This window comes from Maniola hyperantus, chromosome 1 (assembly GCF_902806685.2).
Source record: "Maniola hyperantus chromosome 1, iAphHyp1.2, whole genome shotgun sequence".
Lineage (NCBI taxonomy): Eukaryota > Metazoa > Arthropoda > Insecta > Lepidoptera > Nymphalidae > Maniola > Maniola hyperantus.
Genome location: NC_048536.1, coordinates 12,296,552 through 12,318,212, shown reverse-complemented (window position 1 = coordinate 12,318,212; position 21,661 = coordinate 12,296,552). Strand labels below are relative to the sequence as shown.

General features: G+C 37.5%; 1 protein-coding gene across 1 annotated transcript in view; it reads right to left on the bottom strand.

Annotated features, from left to right (window-relative positions):
- Positions 1-21,352, bottom strand: part of JhI-21 (Juvenile hormone Inducible-21) — a 29,229-nt gene extending 7,877 nt beyond the window's left edge. Inside the window, exons 1-4 of the mRNA XM_034970593.2 lie at positions 20,152-21,352; positions 11,759-12,057; positions 7,036-7,161; positions 3,556-3,697 (exon numbers count right to left, since the gene is read on the bottom strand). Coding sequence (XP_034826484.1) covers positions 3,556-3,697; positions 7,036-7,161; positions 11,759-12,057; positions 20,152-20,294 — 710 coding nt within the window. The 5' untranslated portion in view covers positions 20,295-21,352. The remainder of the gene's footprint in view (positions 1-3,555; positions 3,698-7,035; positions 7,162-11,758; positions 12,058-20,151) is intronic.
- Positions 21,353-21,661: the final 309 nt, after the last annotated feature.

The window sequence follows — 21,661 nt, the reverse complement described above, 5'->3', positions numbered from 1 at the left end:
ACCTAGCCAAGTTTATCAACTCAAAACAGGCTGCCAACTGATATCTGTAGTCAGCTCTGGCCTTAATTATTATTATCGAACATGCTGCGTTTTCTCAATTAAAAGGTTCTGCTATCCTTGAACAACTTGACTGCAAACTAGTTAGTGCAAAGCTTGGAATGATTCAGTTAAGTTTGAAATCAAAGTTACCGACAACTTTTACTCTTAGCTCCACCCACGACTTGCAGTAGTGACTAGCGTCCATTTGCATGAGAGGCAGTTAACTTTAAGCTAGCTATTTGACCACCAATAACAAGTAAAGTCTACTGCACAACAAGTAAGTATTCATACCACACCGTGATTAAGGTTAAAGGTAAAAGGTCCAAAGTAAACAAACCCCGACTTGTGCAACCCATTTTGCTTCTTTGACGGTCGAAGTTTAACGGTAACCGTAACGTAACTTAACCGTCTGTTATGCAACTTGACCTTAGTAGTTAGGTTTAAAGACTTTATTTTCTCAAAAAAGAACAAAAGTTCACTTACATGAGAACAATTTTAAACATAAATAATAAATATAGAAGAAAACATTATTTAAGATACGGTTGTTTATAGATGTATAGTTAGATGTTTGATCTAGGTAGAGACAAAATCTGCTGACTAAAATGGGTAAAGGTATAAGCGGACATTGCAAATTCATTGTACTCAAACTAATGTTAGCTTTTGCCATTGGCTTCGTCTGCATGCTCATAAGTCAAGCTGTAGTTACTCATTCCGGAATTTTTTTGTTGTCATCAACCAATACATGATAAACTGGCAAACGTGTTCGCTGAGGAGAGAACTCCAACTTAAAACTGTGATTTTGTATATCTACTAATAAGTATCTAGTGGACAAACTAATATTAGTAAGTAGGAACTAAGTACTTAACCTAAATTATATTTTCAATAGCGCAGATTCGGTTGTCTTTCTCTAAAATAAATTTAGAGTATGTGCATTTTTTCTTTTTAATATTGCTAAAAAAGGACGGGACATGAATTTTATTTTTAAAGACTCTAAATTTTACTGCACGCTACTTTAAACAACAGGCTCGCGACTGGCAGCTAAAGTCACGAGGTTTGACAGCTCTAAATTAAATTCAAAACTGTCAAACTTTGTGTGTCCTTTTCTAATTACATTAGTAAAAAGAGGATATGAATACTCTAAAATTTAGTTATGCTCAGAATCAGTACCACAATCGATTAAACAGACAAACTTTGTGATTTAATAATGGCAGAGAGCATGCAATACACATTTACAATCTAATAAATAAATAAACCACAAGGTCCCAAAGCAATAATTTACCTCGGAATTGCTTAGGAATACGATCTTTTATCTAAAATGCTAGCTCAAATAAATCGCCTCGATAAAGGACTGTTTGACGTGCTCTCGAGAGAGCTCCTCACTTAAGTACATACCTATCTGCTTCGTGAGATTTAAGTCTGTCTTTATTTACTTCGCCACGAACCTACTCTATCACTAACACTAACCATAGTCCATATTATAAACGCGAAAGTGTGCTTGCTTCTTGGTTTGTTGGTTTGTCCTTTAATCACGTCGCAACAGAACAACGGATCGACGTGATTTTTGTTTTGACCTGGAGAGTGACAGGCTACTTGTTATCCTGGAAAATCAAAAAGTTCCCACGAGATTTCGCAGGGATCCTAAATCCATGCGAAGTCGCGGGCATCAGCTAGTAGGCAATAATGATCAATATTATTATGATAAAAAACTGGGATGAAATCAAACAAAATATCGTTTAAATATAATGATAGCAGTAACCATACCAATCAAGTAAACCAACCTACCAACTCCAAGTTTCGCTTTCTTGCACACAGTTTTTTAGGGTTCCGTAACTCAAAAGCAAAAACGAACCTTTATTAGGACTTATGCAGTTATGTCTGTCTGTATGTCAAAACCCTTTTCTCAGGAACGCGTGACGATATCAAGTTGAAAATAAAAATTATACGTATCTTTCTAAGGTACGGAACCCTCTGTGCGCGAGTCCGACTTGCACTTTACCCGGTTTTTTTACGAATAGGTATTCTTATATTAGGTAGGTATGTATTTAAGGAGGTATGCAACAAACAATTTTTCTTAGGGTTCCGTACCCGAAGGGTGCCAACGGGATTCTATTACTAAGCCTGGTGTCCGTCCGTCTATCTGTCAGCGGGCTGTTTCTCCGGAACCGTAATACCTAGTTAGAATTGAAATTTTCAGTGTGTACTTATTTCTATTGCATTAACAACAAATAATAAGTAAAAACAAGATGAAAAAATTACAAAATGCAATTTTAAAAATATTTAAAAGTATCCCGTGTGTTATATCTTGTATGATAATACGGAACCCTTGCCAGCTGGACTCGCACATGAGCAGTTTTTTATCACGACCTTTTTATGTACGTATATAGATCAGACACGTAGGACCATGTAGGACCTTACACAAACAACAAAAAATACAGCCTGCTCTTTCAGAAATTGCGTAGGTACCTTTATGGCTACGTGTTTTTATCCAACGATGCTTATTATAACAATGCTAACAGGTAAAGACTACATTCCTTTTATTTTTCTATTTTTGCAACTTTCTGGGAATTTGTAAATTATGCGCTCTGACAACTTGTATACAAGCAACAGCATATTGTAAATTACAAGTACCTAGTTACAGTTTGGTAGATTTATTTTTATAAATAACTAGCTGCCCTGGCGAACTTCGTTCCGCCTAACAGTCGATTCAAATTTTTTAATTTTTCCTCTCCGTAAGAACCATCCTCGTACTTCAAGGAATATTATAAAAAAAGAATTAGCGAAATCGGTTTAGCTGTTCTCGTGATTTGCGATGACCAACACATTTAGTGATTCATTTTTATATTATAGAAGTAATTCCCGGTTCCACGGAATAGATAAGAAATTTATTTATTTACAAGCTTATGCCCGCGATTTCGTCCGAGTGGACTACACAAACGAACCCCTATTTTACCCCCTTAGGAGTTGAACCTTTAAAAATACTTTCTTAGCAGATGTCTACATCATAATAACTATCTGCATCAGCCCGATCCGTCCAGTAGTTTGAGCTGTGCGTTGATAGATCAGTCAGTCAGTCACCTTTTTGTTTTACATCCTATCTAGATGCTGTTCTATCTACCATAATGAATGATATACATATTACATATTTATGACTTGAATAGTGCGTAGCTTACCTATAAAACGATGATCTACAATAAAGCCTCAGTATTATTTACCAACTACACCTACTTAGGTATAATTTAATATGTAACATTAGATGTTCATTACAAATTGCATCAATCAAATTAGAATTTCAGATTTTTCGCATGTTTTCGCATCTTATGCCTAATTTCACCAACCAAATTAATTATGGTTTAGTTAACATTCTTAGTATCTCTCCTTTTTGAAAATCGCGTATGTCATCTGCCAAAAAGGGATAGCATTACATAATTATGTTTAACTAAACGGAGGTTAAACGCTTGGTGAAATTGGGTCTTAGAAAATTTATGCTTATCCTCCAAAGTAAATACATTAACCTACTTGTATGGGTCTTGAAGTTCTTCAGTCACGAAGTTAAGATAGTTCCAGCCCCCGAAAGCGAAGAGGCCCGAGTAGAAAGCTAACGCAATGCTTCCTGCGCTATACTGCCCTTCGAATGGTGCGTCGAAGTTTTCCGTGTGACCTGACAAAATGAAATGACACTTTTGATAAAATTGATCGGGCTTAAGCTCATTTCACACTACGGGATATAAATTATACTAGCTTATGCCCGCGACTTCGTCCGCGTGGATTTACGTTTTTCAAAATCCCGCGGGAACTCTTTGATTTTCCGGGATAAAAAATAGCCTATGTGTTAATCCAGGGTATAATGTATCTTCATTCCAAATTTCAGCCAAATCCGTCCAGTAGTTTTAACGTGAAGGAGTAACAAACATACACACACACACACACACATACAAACTTTCGCCTTTATAATATTAGTCGGGATAGTCGGGATTATAGTCCGGCCAAAATAGACATTCAAGATTACAATAATTCGCATAGAGCTAAAAATTGGTACCATTTTGGGAACAACAATATAAATGAATAAAGTCCCTATCGATCGATCGATTGATGTTCCCAGCATTCACAGACCAATCGATCGATCGATAGGGACTTTATTCATTTATATTGTTGTTCCCAATCGTACCAATTTTTAGCTCTGTAAATTATTGTAACCTTAGTGAATATCCCGGAGTGTGAAAGGAGCTTTAATATCTACTAACTAGGACTTACGGTTTATGATGGTTTAATTAGCATATATTTATACTTGCAATACAGTCGTCTTCGTCACCCGATAGACGTCCACTGCTGGAGTAAGAACTTGCACATTCCGTGGTCTAGCACAGCGGGAATCCAGCGACTTCATACAACTCATTTGAACGACAACTGCCAACGGTGTGATTTCCGGTGCTAATACTTAGGGACCCCAATATCTATCGGTTCTTCCAACTCTTAACCTACTATATGCCCCGCTCATGTAGTACTTAGATAACTCCAGCTTCGCAACGCCTGGGCCTACTCTGGTTTTACTAGGGATCTCCTCATTTATCGCGTAGAGAAACTCCGAGCATAGCTCTCTTCATACTCGGTTTATTACAGTCATCATCATCAACGCCAACCGAAAGACGTCCACTGCTGGACATACGCCTCTTGTCAGGACTTTCACACATCGCAGTGTTACGCCATCTGGTTCCACAGGTTCTTTTGATGACATCTGTGAACCTAGTTGGGGGTCTACCAACACCGCGATTTCCGGTGTGAGGGCGTTATTCTAGCACCTTGAGAGTTGGGATCAAATGGTTCATTATATTATAATCATTAGGCTATATCGGTTGTTCTGGTCGTCTACGGATTTCATTTCTTTTATCACGTAAGAAACTCCAAACGTACAGCTCTTTCCATTCTCCGTAATACAATAATATGACTATACTACTTAAATAAGTCATCATCATGATCAACCCATCACCGGCTCACTACAAAGCACGGGTCTCCTCTCAGAGTGAGAAGGGTTTTGGCCATAGACTACCACGCTGGCCATGTGGGGATTGGTAGACTTCACACACCTTTGAGAACATTATGGAGAACTCTCAGGTATGCAGGTTTCCTCACGATGTTTTCCTTCACCGTTAAAGCAAGTGATATTTAATTAATTAAAACGCACATAACTCCGAAAAGTTAGAGGTGCGTGTCCGGGATCGAACCCCCGACCTCCGATTAGAAGGCGGACGTCCTAACCACTAGGCTATCACAGCTTATATAAGTACTTAAATAAGTACTACTTACCAAATTCTACACAATTCTGAAGTTATTGGGGCCTGCGCCCAGACCTTAGCTTTCTATCGTAATCCTTATCATTTACTGATTACAGTAACTAGTTTGTTATGTAAACAACCTAATCTATAATTCGAACGTTCTCCGGAACAGTCTGTTGCCAACAGATAATTAATATCAAAAACTGCGCGGTGAAGTAGGTACCTCTATCCTATGTCGATGAGGTATGTAGGTACCTATCCATACTAATATTATAAATGCGAAAGTGTGTCTGTCTGTCTGTCTGTCTGCTAGCTTTTCACGGCTCAACCGTTCAACTGATTTTGACGAAATTTGGTACAGAGTTAGCTTGCATCCCGGGGAAGGACATAGGCTACTTTTTATCCTGGAAAAACAAAGAGTTCCCACGGGATTTTTAAAAACTAAATCCACGCGGACGAAGTCGCGGGCATTCTCAGTATGGAATAAAGATAAGTAGACCGTGTCTAAATCTTCAAAAGTATGAACAGATCAATGTATTTTGTGGTTTCTCTGAGCTGTATGCCTTTCAACTGTAGGTATTAGTGCTGTATACCTATAACCGCAATAAAAGCCACATACGAATCTGTTTGATTCTATAGGTCTACGTGACAGGTCGAGAAGGCAATTGGAGTATGAGGCGGGGAGACGCCCGACACATCCGCGCTATACCGCACCGGGTTGGCGCGGGGACTGTGCGGGTGTGCGGGGTGTCCCCACCCCGATTGAGATCAATCGACCTTTCCTGTCGCGTACTATACCTCGGCAGCCACAGATAAATATTGCAATCAGATCTGTACCCGTAGTACAAGATTTTACGTCTCACCAAACCAAACCAAATTCGAGAGTCGAAATATTTCCGCGTTACAGTAAAATGGACCTAAACAGCCTTGAATTGAAGTCAAATATTCAATGCCACTGATTTTAATTTCGCAATGTTTCCGCTTGGAGCGCTGGCTGTAGAAGTGTAGACAAACTTGAGCTTTAAAACAAGGCATTTAAGATCCAGTTTACTGTAACGCGGAAGTATTTCGACTCTCGAATTTGGTTTGGTTTGGTGAGACGTAAAATCTTGTACTACGGGTACTGATTGCAGCCAAGTGCTAGTCTATAAATTTAAAAAAAGGGGGATGGGTATACTTCGGTAAATAGATCGGCACGAAACTAACAAAAAGGTAGATATTACGGAACAATTGTTAATTGTCTGTTTATCAACGATGATGCGTCGTAAATTGTACGGTAATTGATCGGACACTAAACGGCCCAGCAGGCTCAGCGTAGACCCGAATGATCGAAACTGACCCAATTGCAATAACGTCGTCTCAGATAACAAAATGAACTTACTTACTGGGCGATAATGTTCTAAATTGCAATCAGTATTACATACTTATTGTAACGGTGTGCCTATTTACTTAATGTAGGTTATCTATCGAGGCAGACTTAACAAAGTAGGGGCACTAGACCACGGCCTGGAGGCCTTTTGGTTTGTAATTAATGGACTTTTGAATGGAGACTTTTACTTGTCTACTTATAACAAAATAGCTACTGCAGCAAAAATACCATGAATTCAGCCAATCACAACAATTGAAATTGTAGCAATGATTGATACTTAGGCCTTTTTCGTAACTACGACTAGCCGACCCCGTACATCTATAAGAAAACAAAGAATTGCTTGCTGAAGTAACTTACCAATACAAATATAGTAGATCCCAGATATGATGATGACGATCAGCGCGAGTAGCTTGGAACTGGTGAACACGTCCTGTATGCGCATCGTCCATCGCACGCTGATGCAGTTTATTGCAGTCAACACACCTGGTAACAAGAAAAATCTTTATTTATTTCCCAAGTCACTCAATTCTTGACTGCGATCACATTAAATGTGATAATAAAAAATTATTATCAAAATCGGTTTATTTTAGATAGGTAATGTTTTCTAAAAAAAATTAGGTGTAAAAGGGGTGGATAATACATTGACGGATGACAGAAGTGAGTGGAAGAAGAAGACATGTTGTGCCGACCCCATACGTAACGTAGCGTGTGACCTTATCCCACGCGTGGGATAAGGTCACCGCTCACCACCTCCGAGGAGAGGATCTCCTCTCAGAAAGAGAAAGGAATTTGGAGTTAGGTAACTAGATGAAACTAGGTACTTACTTACTTCAGCATTTTTAGATTTTAGAAACTGTTTATGTGTCAAGGTAACTGTGTTAATGAGATTTCAACGATCGAAAGAAAGCAAGAAAACTCAATAATAACAAGCTTTCTCGTGCTCAAACTCTCTAACTTTCAATTTTATACAATTATTATATAGGTGAATTGCACTTTATGATGTGCGCATTTTGCTATACCGAGTACGACCTACCTATGCATAGAAAAGGCTTTCACAACTACGTTCTATACCTTTTTAATAATAATAATTAATCATTTCGAATAAGTGGATCGACAACGACGCGACGGTAATATCTACATTTTTTCTTGCTAAATAGAAATAAGATAAAGCCTTTTCGCTCTAATTTTGTTAAGAAAATGTATGTTAATCGTACTGAATTCTCTGAGTGAATAACTGATCAAGTGCGTGTCAGACTCAGATCACCATACCGATATGGTAGGGTTCGGTAGTCATGCTTAGAAAAAGTCTTTCTTAGTCTTTGAATGATACAAGGTAATACGAATATTTTTTGTGTGATTTTTTTGTGTGACTACCTATACTTACAGTTTGTTCGACACGCCACCAAACTAACTATAATGGACTAAGAGAGTACGAGAGGGCCAGACCTTCGTTATTTTATAAAAGCTGAAAGTTTCTCTGCGTGTCCCCAACCCAGGGAGGAACGTACAGCGAGTCAGCGACTATGTAGTTTGGATCATGGAGGCTTTGGGAGATAACAGGTAACAAAGGTGTAAAAACCTTACGTCAAAATAAAATTATAAAGTATAATTTTTTTATATTTTCTTCGGAATAGTAGGTACCTATTAGAAATTCACACGAGTAAAGAGCGGGTATCCAAGTTCCTTATTTTAATACGGTACCCTAAAACAGTTTATTAAAACGCTAAGATAAGTTTAAGTATTTATTAGATTTATTAACCTTACTAACACATAAACGAATAAAATAACAAAAACCTGTCTTTAAAAAAATTTATCGCAATTTCCATGTTGGGAATGAAACTCGATTTATCCGTCGCTGTATCAAGACTATCAAGTACCTATCTACAATCCACGGTTCAATACCAGTTCCTCTTACAATGAGATCCATTATGTCAAGTACAGGTTTTCCAAAACAACATCACATACACAGGGAATCTGTATACATGTAGGTACATTCCACTAGTTCATGCAAAGCGCAAAGATATAATAGTTATTAAACTCGTTCAAGTTCTTTAACTGCCTGCTTTAATATTTAAATAGATAACCAAGGTAAGGTAGATAATTTGTGGTAAAGTAGAGCTATTCCAGACTGTTGCTTATGAAATAGTTTTTCTAAGGATGACCACACATTGGCTTCTATAATAATTTATTTATTAATTACTATCGTCTGAGCATCTAGCCACGCAGCATGCTAGCATCCATAGCGTGTCTTTATCAAAGAGTATTGGTTTTCATAAACTCAATTGTCTCTATGGCAGCAGCTATGCAATGCTTTCCATTCGCACAAGCTGAGCGTCTAGAACAAGGTCTAGAATCTAGATGCAATGGCAGAAACTTCAATCGCTAAAATTTAAAAGCGGTCACTCAAGCGTACCTAACTACCTAGTATATCTGCGCCCAGTGAGTGTATCACAATAATTGACTCGCATAGGAGCACATAGGAGCGTATTTTTTTGAAATATCTATATTGTTTTTAAGTCTGTGTGCATGTGTCAACCACAGATCTACGTACAATATTTTCTGCCACGTACCCACTGTAGGTACATTATTAATTATAGAAAAATATTACAGGTCTACGAGACTAAATTATATTAATTAATTCGAAAATGGGGATCGTTACAATTTGTGAATAGACTCATAACAATCTAACAAGCAAAACATAAATATCTCTCTAGGTCTCTCAATTAAATAATCCTTTTTGCGAAACAGATATCTAGACGTAGACAATAAAAAAAAGTCCGCTTCCAATGGAAAGCTGACCTTACAGGATCAGATGAGCTCAGTAAACAGATTAATAAAGTTATCAATTGATAGCATTATATATTATGAGAAAAGGAATGCGAGACATGTATTTTGATAAGGAGCTGATGTTATCATTACAAAATAGATAGGTATATAGTGTAAACAAGGAAGTACATAATAAATTAGTTAGGTAGGTACTATTTTCATCGGTACATGGTTTGTCTAACCGGTAAATAATAAAAAATTAACAACCTGAATTTTAGATGATATAATTTGAATACCAGTAAATTAGGTGCTACCTCCCTAATAAATAAGTAAAATAACTATGAAAAAAGTATTAAAAGCAATAGTTTTTTCTACGTAAAAATTTTTGCTTTTCATATTATTTTATAGGTACGTCCGCCGAGAACAACTAATATTTTAATCACTTGTACCAATAACTATAATATAATAATAATCACCAATAATAATAATCTCTAAAAGAACCCATAATTGCGAAAGTGTTTTTGTTTGTTGGTTTGTCCTTCAATCACGTCGCAACGGTCAATGTGATTTTTTGTATGGCTACAGGCTACAGGTACTAGATATGTTTAGAGACATGGAGTGCGCAGCAACTTTTTAACCCGGAAAATCAGAGTTCCCATGGGATTTTTAAAACCTAACACCACGCGAGCATCATCTATAGTAGGTTATACCATAAATTAGCTGGATAATTAAGTACGATGATGGATTATCTTAACGACAATGCTGTCAGCTTGTTCGCTGTCGTCGATCCGGCGCCACCGGTCATTTCAAGCCCCAAACCCATGACTCATTTACTAAAGAACTATAGGTACCTATATGTAATGTATGTACCCAACCGGTTTCACTATCGTCGTACCTACTCCTAGTACAAGCTTTACGCTTAGTTGGAGGGGAAAGGGGAATATTAGTCAGCATAATCAACTTGGCTAATAGACTTACTTTAAAAAAACAGGTATGTAGGTATACACAGACACAAGGAAAACCACATTTATTGAACCACGGATTCTTAAGTATTTCTGTTATTTTCCACTCACAAAATAACATAAATAGAGTTAAATATGTAGTAACGAGTAACGACCTCGTAACTGACCTCGAAGCTGACTTTGTAACTACAACCGCGAAACCGTGGCAATCCCTGGATCGAACCCGGAATTTCTTATCTGACGAAAATTTGCACGTTGTTCTTTCACGTTGAAAGAGAAGGACCACGAAAAACTGGTACAAAATACCTAGGTATTCAATATCTATACTATCTATACTAATATTATAAAGAGGTAATGTCGTTAAATTTCTATGTAGGGGGTAATCTCTGGAACTACTGAACCGATTTTGAAAATTCTTTAACCAGTGGCCCTACCGCGGTTGTTTGACAGCTACAATGTCACGATCGCAATCATCTCTGATTGGTTAATGCTCGCTCACTATTGGCCACAATGCATTGTTGCAACAAGAATCGCACAAATTCAGCCAATCAGAACAATTGAGATTGTAATAATGATTGATGCAGGTTTTAGACAATCGCCCCGCTGTACAAAGCTACATTATTCCTGAGTGACATAGGCTATATTTTATTTTCAAAAAATTAGAGATCCCTATGAAAATAAAATTGTAATAAGCTACCCGTGCGAAGCCGGGGCGGTTCAGTAGTACCAAATAAACTAATCTAATAATATGACCCCATGCTGTATCTATAGATGTAGGGTCATGTCAAGTAGGTACCTCTATATTAAGATTGTACTAAAACCAGTTTTTCTTGTTTCTGCTTTACAAGTTACGAATATCGTGTTAAAACATGGTTAAAACATGTATAGTCCGCGACAGGTCGAGATAGCAATCGGGGTGGGGATGCCCCGCACACCCTCACAGCCCTAGCGCTAACCGTTTTATCTCCCAAAGCCACCATAATTTTAACTTCATAGTCGCTGATAGTTCCTCTTTGTGTTGGGGAGAATACGCAGAGAAACTATCAGCTTTTATAAAATAACGAAGGTCTGGCACGCGCTGGCTCTTAGTCCATAACCAAACTTTCACTAAACTAAAGCAAACGATACCTAGCTAAAATCCATACTAATATTATAAATGCGAAAGTGTGTCTGTCTGTCTGTCTGCTAGCCTTTCACGGCCCATCCGTACAACCGATTTGGACGAAATTTAGTAGATAGCTTGTGTAACGGGGAAGGACATAAATGCTACTTTTTATCCCGGAAAATCCATAAAAAAAAATATCCACGCGGACGAAGTCGTGGGCATCATCTAGTAAAAAATAATGACTTACATAGGCACACGGCAGCCAGCAGTTTCACAGCATCTTGCGGAGGTTCACACTCGGGGAAGAAAGGTTTCACCACATACTGGCCAAATGTGAGCGCCACGATCGCCTGCGTCGTTGGCCTAATGATCAGCAGCGCTATCCACATCCTCAGGAAAGCAGGAAGAGGTCCAAAGGCGGTGTAGATGTAGGCATAGTCACCGCCCGATCTTGAGATCGAGGTGCCGAGTTCTGCATAACAAAGTGCGCCTAGTGTCGACAATAAGCCGCAGACTAGCCATATTATTAGCGATACGGCTACTGATCTGAAACAAACAAATATTATGATTATATTATTTGCGTACATTTATTCTCAATGATGAAAGTTTATACTAACTATATTATAGACCTATCTAATATTATATTCAAATTAAAAGTTAATTAATAAATAATTTAAACTAAAACTAAAACCTTAAAAAATATAATATTATAACTAAAATATATTATTAAAAGGAGTCCCTTTAGGCAAGGTTCCGAAGATACTGGCAGCGTTCCCCCTTTGAATAGCTAGGCTAATTCTTTGTCCGAGGTAGCTGCCAGCTCTATGATGTATAGTATTTGCGTACTATATGATGCCCGCGACTTCGTCCGCGTGGATATAGGTTCTAAAAAAATCCCGTGAGAACCTGTTGATTTTCCGGGATAAAAATAGCCTTTGTCCTTCCCCGGGGTGCTAGCTATCTCTGTACTCGTCAAAATCGGTTGAACGGATGGGCCGTGAAAGGCTAGCAGACAGACAGACAGATACACTTTCGTATCTCTACATAGTATAAAATAAAGTCGCTTCCCGCGTCTGTATGTATGTTTGAACGCGTGGATCTTTTAAACTACGCAACGGATTTTAATGCGGTTTTCACCAACAGATAGAGTGATTGAAGAGGAAGGTTTATAGGTATAATTTAATTCTCAAAAAATTAGAGATCCCTAGGGAAATTGAAACAATGTGAATCAGGTCGGAAAAAATCCTCTCATTTGTGAGTTTCCGAGGCGTGCGCTGCCTAAATGGTCAAAGTTACATGAAAACAATGTACATTGAAATTATTTCTCTTAAAAAGTTTTACAGTTTTTATCTTTGAAGGTTGGCTCACAATACTCAATTTTATGATTTACGGCGGTGCCGCCCGCGGCGCCTATAATAATCTCCTCACTGACACCACACGAATAGATATCTGACACCACATTAGTATCTACGTTACATCCATGCGAAGCCGGGGCGGGTCGCTAGTTTATAATATTAGTATGGAAGTATGGATGTTTGAAGTTGGAACTTGGAAGGAACCTTGCCACAATAACTTCTAGTTAAAACTTAACGTAGCGAGGTAATCTGAAAATACATTGGGTAAAACCACAATGTAACAGGGCCCTGTTCTACATAGTCTACCATTGTCCATTAGTGAATTTGGAGTGATTACTACACTAATAAAATCTGTTTAATTTAATTTTATATTTGCTATAAACCTTATCATCCATTAATATTTATTAGATACAGTAGGTAACCACAGATAGGTATCCATGTTATCTTGTGCATAAATGTAACAATGCAACATCTTTTTTGTATTATTGCAAGAGTAGTTGCTGTGAATGGTCTTGCTAATGACTCGCCGTAAAGATATGGCAAACAACACAATGTTATCTATTATACATTGGCTTCTCACGTATTTCGTCGACGTTAGCGCGACTAGTTACGAACCCATCTGGGATCCTTTTTCACTCACGATAGTTTAAAAACGCTAAAACACAATATCGCTCGACGTACTTTAGCAAACGAATTCTTCGACCGCTAAAGTACTAATATGGCTCATCAAAACGTAGAGCCACAGTCCCAAGATGTGGGACATGTCACATGGTTAGGTAAAGGAATTACCTATAGTAGGCTAATTAATCTTACACCATATTATAAAACAGATCATCTAAGTTCTAAGCGTTACCACACCTCCGAACAGCCTTGGCCCTGTTGCTAAGTCATGCCAAGTGCGTTCACACCGTTCACAATATCATTATGGCAGGTAACAGGTTCGATTGACTAGGGGCGCCTACATATTTGCCGCAGAGCCGCGCGGACGCAGCGCTGCGGCCGCGCTGCTTTGTGAATCCACATAAATATTAAAACGGCCAAATGCGTGGCGGGTCACGCGCAGTGTAGGGTTCCGTAGTCACAATTAACCTCGAAAAACAGATATAACTCCTTAACCTGTGAACCCTACTTAGCCATGATAGTTTTCCTTTAAAATTGATTATTATAATATACTACTGCTGTGAATTTTTTCACGTTCCTATATACCTACTACCATTTGGCTGATAGAGGGGGGGAGGGGGGGGGGGGGGGACACACACACACTTGACTCTAATAACTTAGCACTGTAAAACATCATATTTTACAAACGGATCTAGAAATCGAAAAATGATGTTCCCACACCCACAGTATTTTTAAAAGACTTTGAGATGCACTTTGTCGGCGTGGTTAATATTTAATATTTATTTATAATAATAGACGGACGGACATGGCGAAACTATAAGGGTTCCTTGTTTACTACGGAACCTTAAAAACGCGCGATGCGGCCGCGCGTCGGTTCAACGTTCGTGATATGGATTGATAAAGCAGCGCAGCACTTTGCGGTAATTTTGAAGGCGGCCTTAGGTAGTTTCGCATTACAGGGACTGAATCAATGATATAAGTAGGTACAAACAGACTTTTATATTGTCTATGTCGCTTGTTGAATATTAATTACCAGAACGAAAATAGTTCATTTTGGCAAGTTAGATCGCACATCGAACCTTTATAATATAGCATAGGGGCGGGGACAAAGTAATAATAGATATAGATAGCCATATCTTTAGAATGGGTGTCAATGAATATGGAAAGACCTGAAAGATGATGACCTGATGGTGAAAGACCTTGGCACTGATGAATTGGTAACTATACAATATACATAATATAGGTAGGTACACAGTTTTACGAACTATGGGTAGGTAGGTACCTTTTTCACGAATTAGAACGTAATGCCACCATCTACCGTGAAAATGTTAAATAATAGAAAATGTTAAAAAAAAAGCCAAGTGCGAATTAGACTCGCGCACCGAGGACTCCGTACTACAATCGTGTTTTTTTCGACATTTTGCACGATAAGTCAAAAACTAAACATACCTAAAAATAAAATATGAAAATCTGTTTTATAGTGTACAAGTAAAGCCCCTTCATATGATACCCCTTGGATACCCCACTTGATATTGTTATGTTACTTTGAAAATACTAATTACTTATTGTATGGGGGGCTCCCCTTAAATACCGATTTGTTTTATTTCAATTTAATTATTTATATATTATAAATGCGAAAATGTATTTGTTTGTTGGTTTGTCCTTCAATCGCGTCGCAACGGAGTAATGGATCGACGTGGTTTTTTGCTTTTTATCCCTGAAAATCAATGAGTTCCCATGGGGTTTTTAAAAACCTAAATCCACGGGACGAAGTCGCGGGCATCAGCTAGTAGGTACGCTATATAAATATAATATTATTATTAATATAATACGGTTTGTATTAAATTCCACCCGAGCGAAGCCGGGCGGATCGCCTAGTTACGGATAAATACGGAACTCTTATAGAGTTTGTCAGCAAAACAAAATTTGTTTCAAAAGTAAAAGCCGGGGTTGACCCGATTTTCATGCCAAACGATACTGCGGGCAAAAACTATTGGACCATAGATATTTCATTTAAAAAAAACCGGCCAAGTGCGAGTCAGGCTCGCGCAATGAGGGTTCCGTACTACAGTCGTTTTTTTTCGACATTTTGCACGATAATTCAAAAACTATGATGCATAAAAATAAATAAAAATCTGTTTTAGAATGTACAGGTGAAGACCTTTCATATGATACCCCACTTGATATAGTCACTCACTTCGAAAGTTGAAAATACTAATTATTAGTTCATGACCACAATTTAATTTTTTTTGTGTGATCTAACCCTAAATTCACGGTTTTCAGATTTTTCCCCAAATGTCAGCTATAAGATTTACCTACCTGCCAAATTTCATGATTCTAGGTCAACGGGAAGTACCCTGTAGGTTTCTTGACAGACAGACATACAGACAGACAACAAAGTGATCCTATAAGGGTTCCGTTTTTCCTTTTGAGGTACGGAACCCTAAAAATAACTAAAAATATGTAAATACCTACACTTAGGTACTTGTAGAAATTTAGAATGTAGAAATTGTAGATGAACTTATTTTGGCTTTGGCGCATTAGATGTCTCTCGACTCTCTCGTAATACGAGACCCGGGTTTCGTTGCCCGATTGAGTTAATTAAGGAAACCATATCCTTTAAATTGATCCCGAAACAGATGTTTGTTGATATTAGCGTAGTGCCAATTACAACCAATTATTTTCTATTGACTCTTTTTTTCCCAGCTAGGCAGAACTACCTACTGCTAAATTCGTAGACCGACGATATCGTTCTACTTACATTATAAGCTGACTCTTCCGGGCAAGTTGACGAAGTGGTCAATTTGAATGTCCGATGAAATCAACAAGCTTGCGAGCAAATACTTGGAGGAAACTCGCCCAAAGTCAGGAAGAACGGCGTGCCCATGAAGAGGCCTATGTCCGACAATGGAAAGGTAAAAGCTGATAAAGAAGAAGTTAATTCCAATATGCTAAAATGCATCATCGATGTAAATGTGGTCGACCATAAAATTGCTTTACCATTTCTTTTACTCTTACGACTTTTATAATTGTAAATATGTATTATGTAATGTCTTGTTATCATCATCATCATGATCAGCCTGTGGACGTCCACTGTTGGACATAGGCCTTCCCTAAAGAGCGCCACCACACCCGGTCCTCAGCTTTCCTCATCCAGCCACTTCTTCTTGTTATAAGCGAATGTCTGTCTTGTTATAAGCGATATATACCTAACTAGCTGATGCCCGCGACTTCGTCCGCATGGAATTGGGTTTTAAAATCCCGTGGGAACTCTTTGATTTTCCGGGATAAAAATAGCTTATGTTCTTCCCCGGGGTGCTAGCTACCTTTGTACCAAATTTCGTCAAAATCGGTTGAACGGTTGAGCCGTGAAAAGCTAGCAGACAGACAGACAGACACACTTTCGCATTTATAATATTAGTATGGATAATTACTATTAAGTAGGTACTATTTGTATTTCTAATATATTTTATCGTTGTTTTATTTTGCAAACAATGCAAACAATATACATAACGCTTGTAATTAGTCTAAATCGAAATAAATACAAAATATAGGTCCCTTTGACGTAATATTTTATTTAATCTTAATTTACCTACTACTTAATCTAGTATACTATTACCTAGAAGAATAATTACATAGGTATCTAAGCACTCATAAATTTGAGGGAGGACGTGTAACCTAGTTGCGACATCAAATATTATCATCAGTGGGATGGGCAAGCTGAGCAACGTCAACCAAAGTCAAGTAACTGAATGGGTGACCGAATTTAGAGGTCCGGGTCCCTACCTTGGAGAGCACGTTAATCGTATGCGGAAGGATCTAGGAGCGCACCCTTAGATGAATTACCAGAATAATTCATCTAAGGCATTGGGAATGGGTCATGAATCACGAGCATCAGTATTGATTGAGGATTACGAAGAGAGTGTTAGAAAAAAGCCGGAAACAAAACGACTGGTTAGGTAGTGGTATACCTGTACATTATTATTGTATTGTACTTATTTATCCACTTTTTAAAATTCATAAACGATTAACTAGCTCCTGTCACATGAATATTGATTTCATGAGATTTCCATTTGCCTGATTGATTAATTATTATTATTATATGATTGGTAGATATTAATAATAATCAATCAATTAAGCAAATAAAAACCGCATGAAAACAATATTCATGTGACTGTACCTAATTGTTTAGAAACTTGTAAATTGTTTTTTTATTTTTTTATTTGCGTTGTAACCATTGTTATCTTGGACTCAAATGCCAAACTGTGTCAAGGATGTATCTGCTGTCTACATATATTCTTACTGAATTCTCTTGATATTCCCCACTGTAACACTGTTTTGTATGAAAAATCTTTCTACGTAGAAGCTACTCGCCCATGGAACTCACTTCCGGAACTAATAATTTTAGACAACCAATGTAGGTACCTAGGCACTCTGTACATGCTTTAAATTCAGACTTCAGAGTGAAACAACATAAGTATTTTGTTCATTTAGGTACCTACTTATAGTCCGTACAAAACGACTCCTCACGCGCCATTATAACTCTATGGGTCAACTGTCATGTCAAAAGTACGGTTCACCTTTAAAATAAGGACTAAAATCATGCCTTTGACATGAAATTTGACACAAAAAGTTAAAATGGCGCGTGAAAAGTTAAATTTTACGCGTTATACATCATTTTACTCAATGTTAAATTGCCAAACATTTTCTCAAACTTGTAAAATAAAAAAAAATAAAAAAAAAATTGTAAAATAAGCTGTGATAGCCTAGTGGTTAGGACGTCCGCTCACTCCGCCTTCTAATCGCCGGTGCGATCCCGGGTACGCACCTCTAACTTTTCGGAGTTAGGTACGCGCGTTTTAATTAATTAAATATCACTTGCTTTAACGGTGAAGGAAAACATCGTGAGGAAGCCTGCATGCCTGAGAGTTCTCCATAATGTTGTCAAAGGTGTGTAAAGTCTACCAATCCGCACATGGCCAGCGTGGTAGACTATGGCCAAAACCCTTCTCACTCTGAGAGGAGGCCCGTGCTCTATAGTGAGCCGGCGATGGGTTGATCATGATGATTAGAATTGACTGATAGCCGATAGGTCAAAAGCGCCATAGTTAAGAAAGCTTTTTTGTCATAACTCATAATATAATTATGTATCTGATCCGGCTGAAACCATTATTTTATATTATAATACACTAATGTAGGTGTACGAGAAAAGGTCATTCAAACAGGTCTCTTTTTAAATCATTCAAACCAGTTTATTTTTCAAAAAAAAATCTACACAAAAATATCAAAATTGGAAACGACCTTTTGAAGAGCTCAAAAACTAGTTTTATTTTACCTAATTGTCCAATGGCCAAATGTAGCTATATTATTTTCGAAAACATAATTAGTACCTACCTATAGTTTTATAATACGAGTGACAGTGAAACGTTTGAAAAGTTTAAAAAATGAAAAACCCTAAACAAACACCTAGGTAATAGGTATATTCTTGGAATGTATAAAATCTTTTAAAAAAACAGTTATTTTAAATGAAAAGAAATCCGACTACGCAGAAGCCTACAAAACTTAAAAACTATAGTGCTAAAGAGTACCTAGGTACCTACCTACCTCAGCTGACTAAAAACTATTGATTAATAAAAATTTACGACCCTACGACACTCATAAGCACTAAAGTTTAAGTTTTATAGAGTTCTACGTAGGTAGTCGGATTTATTTTTATTTACTTTTAATATTTATTCAAATTTTTTTCTAGCATTTTTTATTTTTTCGTAAACTGTAGTTATTTTCCAAAAACTGTAAAAGAAACCTAATGAAGATTTTAAATTACTGAATAATTCAACGAGGTTCCATTCCAGAAAAAAAAAATTTTTTTTGATCTTTATTTCTCATGTAGGATGATTTTTTTTTCAAAATTCACCACTTGATAAGATAAAAATACTGAAAAGAAAAGTAGGTACCTAGGTACTCTACTCTACTCTACTCTAGAAGTATCTAAGCTCTAGACAATGATCCTACCCCACATGCTAAAGTAAGAAAAAACAAAGTGATCCTAGGTATATGGGTTCCATTTTTCCTTTTGAGGTACGGAACCCCAAAAACATCGGCTCCATTTTAGTATACGGAAGCACTCCTGAAAAAGAATTTTGTTGAATATTTAATAATTATTCAACATTCGATTTTGGTTCAACATTCTACACCAAATAGCAAAATTTCAGGTTTGTAATTCATTTCATCAACGAGCTTAGGACCCGTGACACGCGGGCAGACAGACAGACCGACAGCAGTGACATCAACAGTCCGTTTTGCCCTTTGAGTACGGAACCCTAAAAACGAGTACCTTGGTTGGGAATATTTAGATTTCAGATCCCATTAAATGACGTGTAACTCTAAAATTCAAATCAAGTCTCAACAGTTAAACCGTAAACGGGCAACGGTAAAAAGTTGAATCAAAAAACCCGGAAGGCCTCAGGTACGATCAAATTCATAAGATCTTATCTTATCTGCAATCTGTAGGTAGGTACCTACCAAGCATAGTAACTTGTAGACTTAACTAAGGGAATAGAAAGATAATTTAAAAGAATAAAACTTATATTAGTAACAAAAAAAAGAAATACTGAGATGAAAGCGGGAACTGTTGACTTTACTAATTAATACTCATAATACTCACTTCGTCTCACGGAAAACTCCAGTCGGAGATATAAAAATTCCAGAGCCAATAATCGTCCCTATAATTATTCCGACACCATTAAACAGTGTAATTTTACGTTTTAGCGTAACTTTTCCATCGCCGGCTTGAGTTTCTTCACCCATGCCGCAAAAATCAATCACAAACACTGATAATAAAACTCACGTGGCTTTGAGATTCGTGTAAAGCTACAGTGCAATACGAAAGCTTCTTATTCTTGTACGTTCGTTATAAGCCTGACTCACTTTCAGTTAACATTTTTACGATCCCCGAAACTAGACACGAGGATTTGACGTCAAACTACGAATATTTGTGACGCGTGAAACGCGAGCGGTCGACTCGGCGCATGTGTAAATTGTGGGGCTTGCGATTCTCATGAATGTGATTACGGTACGGAGCACCCCGGTTGTGGCCACCGCGCTACAAGTAGAGAAAAGGATGGCAAGCAGAAAACTTCCGATGAATGAAAGAGAGGAACGAGATCCAACAAATGAATTCAGCCGGCAGTTGACACACCATTGATGAGGATAAGCCGATAGGGGACTTTACGGAGAGATCGTTTTCATCTTAGAAAAATATCTAAGTTTGATGATATTTTTCATGACACAGTGCACGATAACTACATACGTAGGTATGTTATATAATATATTATAGATTGTTACTAGGTACATATTTTTGTTCAGAGCCTCAAACTCGGCCTTGTAGTAGAAACGGTCGTTTAGGTCTTAGAACACAGTCGACGAACCTTTTATGACTAAATAATATAGGTCTAGGTACAGTACGCCGCCAAAAGTAATGTACATCGGCCTTTAGAATGACATTTCGGCTTTGTAGAGCGTTGTCTCTGTCACTCATACCTATATGACGTGTTGTCGGTCTCAACGACAAAGACAGTGCTCTACAAATTAGCTATTTCCTTATAAAGGTCGATGTACTTTACTGAGCTCTGCGTTGATAGATCAGTCAGTTATATCATCTTTTCCTTTTATAGATATAACATTATGAAAAATAATTATTTCAAAATATATTTTTTTATAACGATTCGATTTACGAGCTCTATCACCATAGTACACGAATACAATTAAATTATGATGTCACTGAAGGAACTTGTTGCGTCATTTACAACTTAGCTACTCTATAGGTAAGCTGTACCTCTACTAAGTATTTTTGCTGACGCATTTAAATGCACCGACAGCAAAATATTTGCAATAATAAAATTGATTACCGAATACATATCAAGAAAACTAAAATAAAGTAAGTAGCACTTTTAGTGAAAATGGGCAGATCAATGATAAGGGAAAAGATGCGGATTAAACTGGTTATGCTTTGGTAACCTTGATATAGGCATATACCTACAGAAAAAGACGACATAGTTACATCGGATGATGAAAATAGAAATCACTACGCTAAGCTAAACCTAGACAAGTAAGCAAAGCCATAGTGAAAAATATGTACGGAAAGGGTTGGGGAAGGCTCTTGCAAAAGGGCAAAT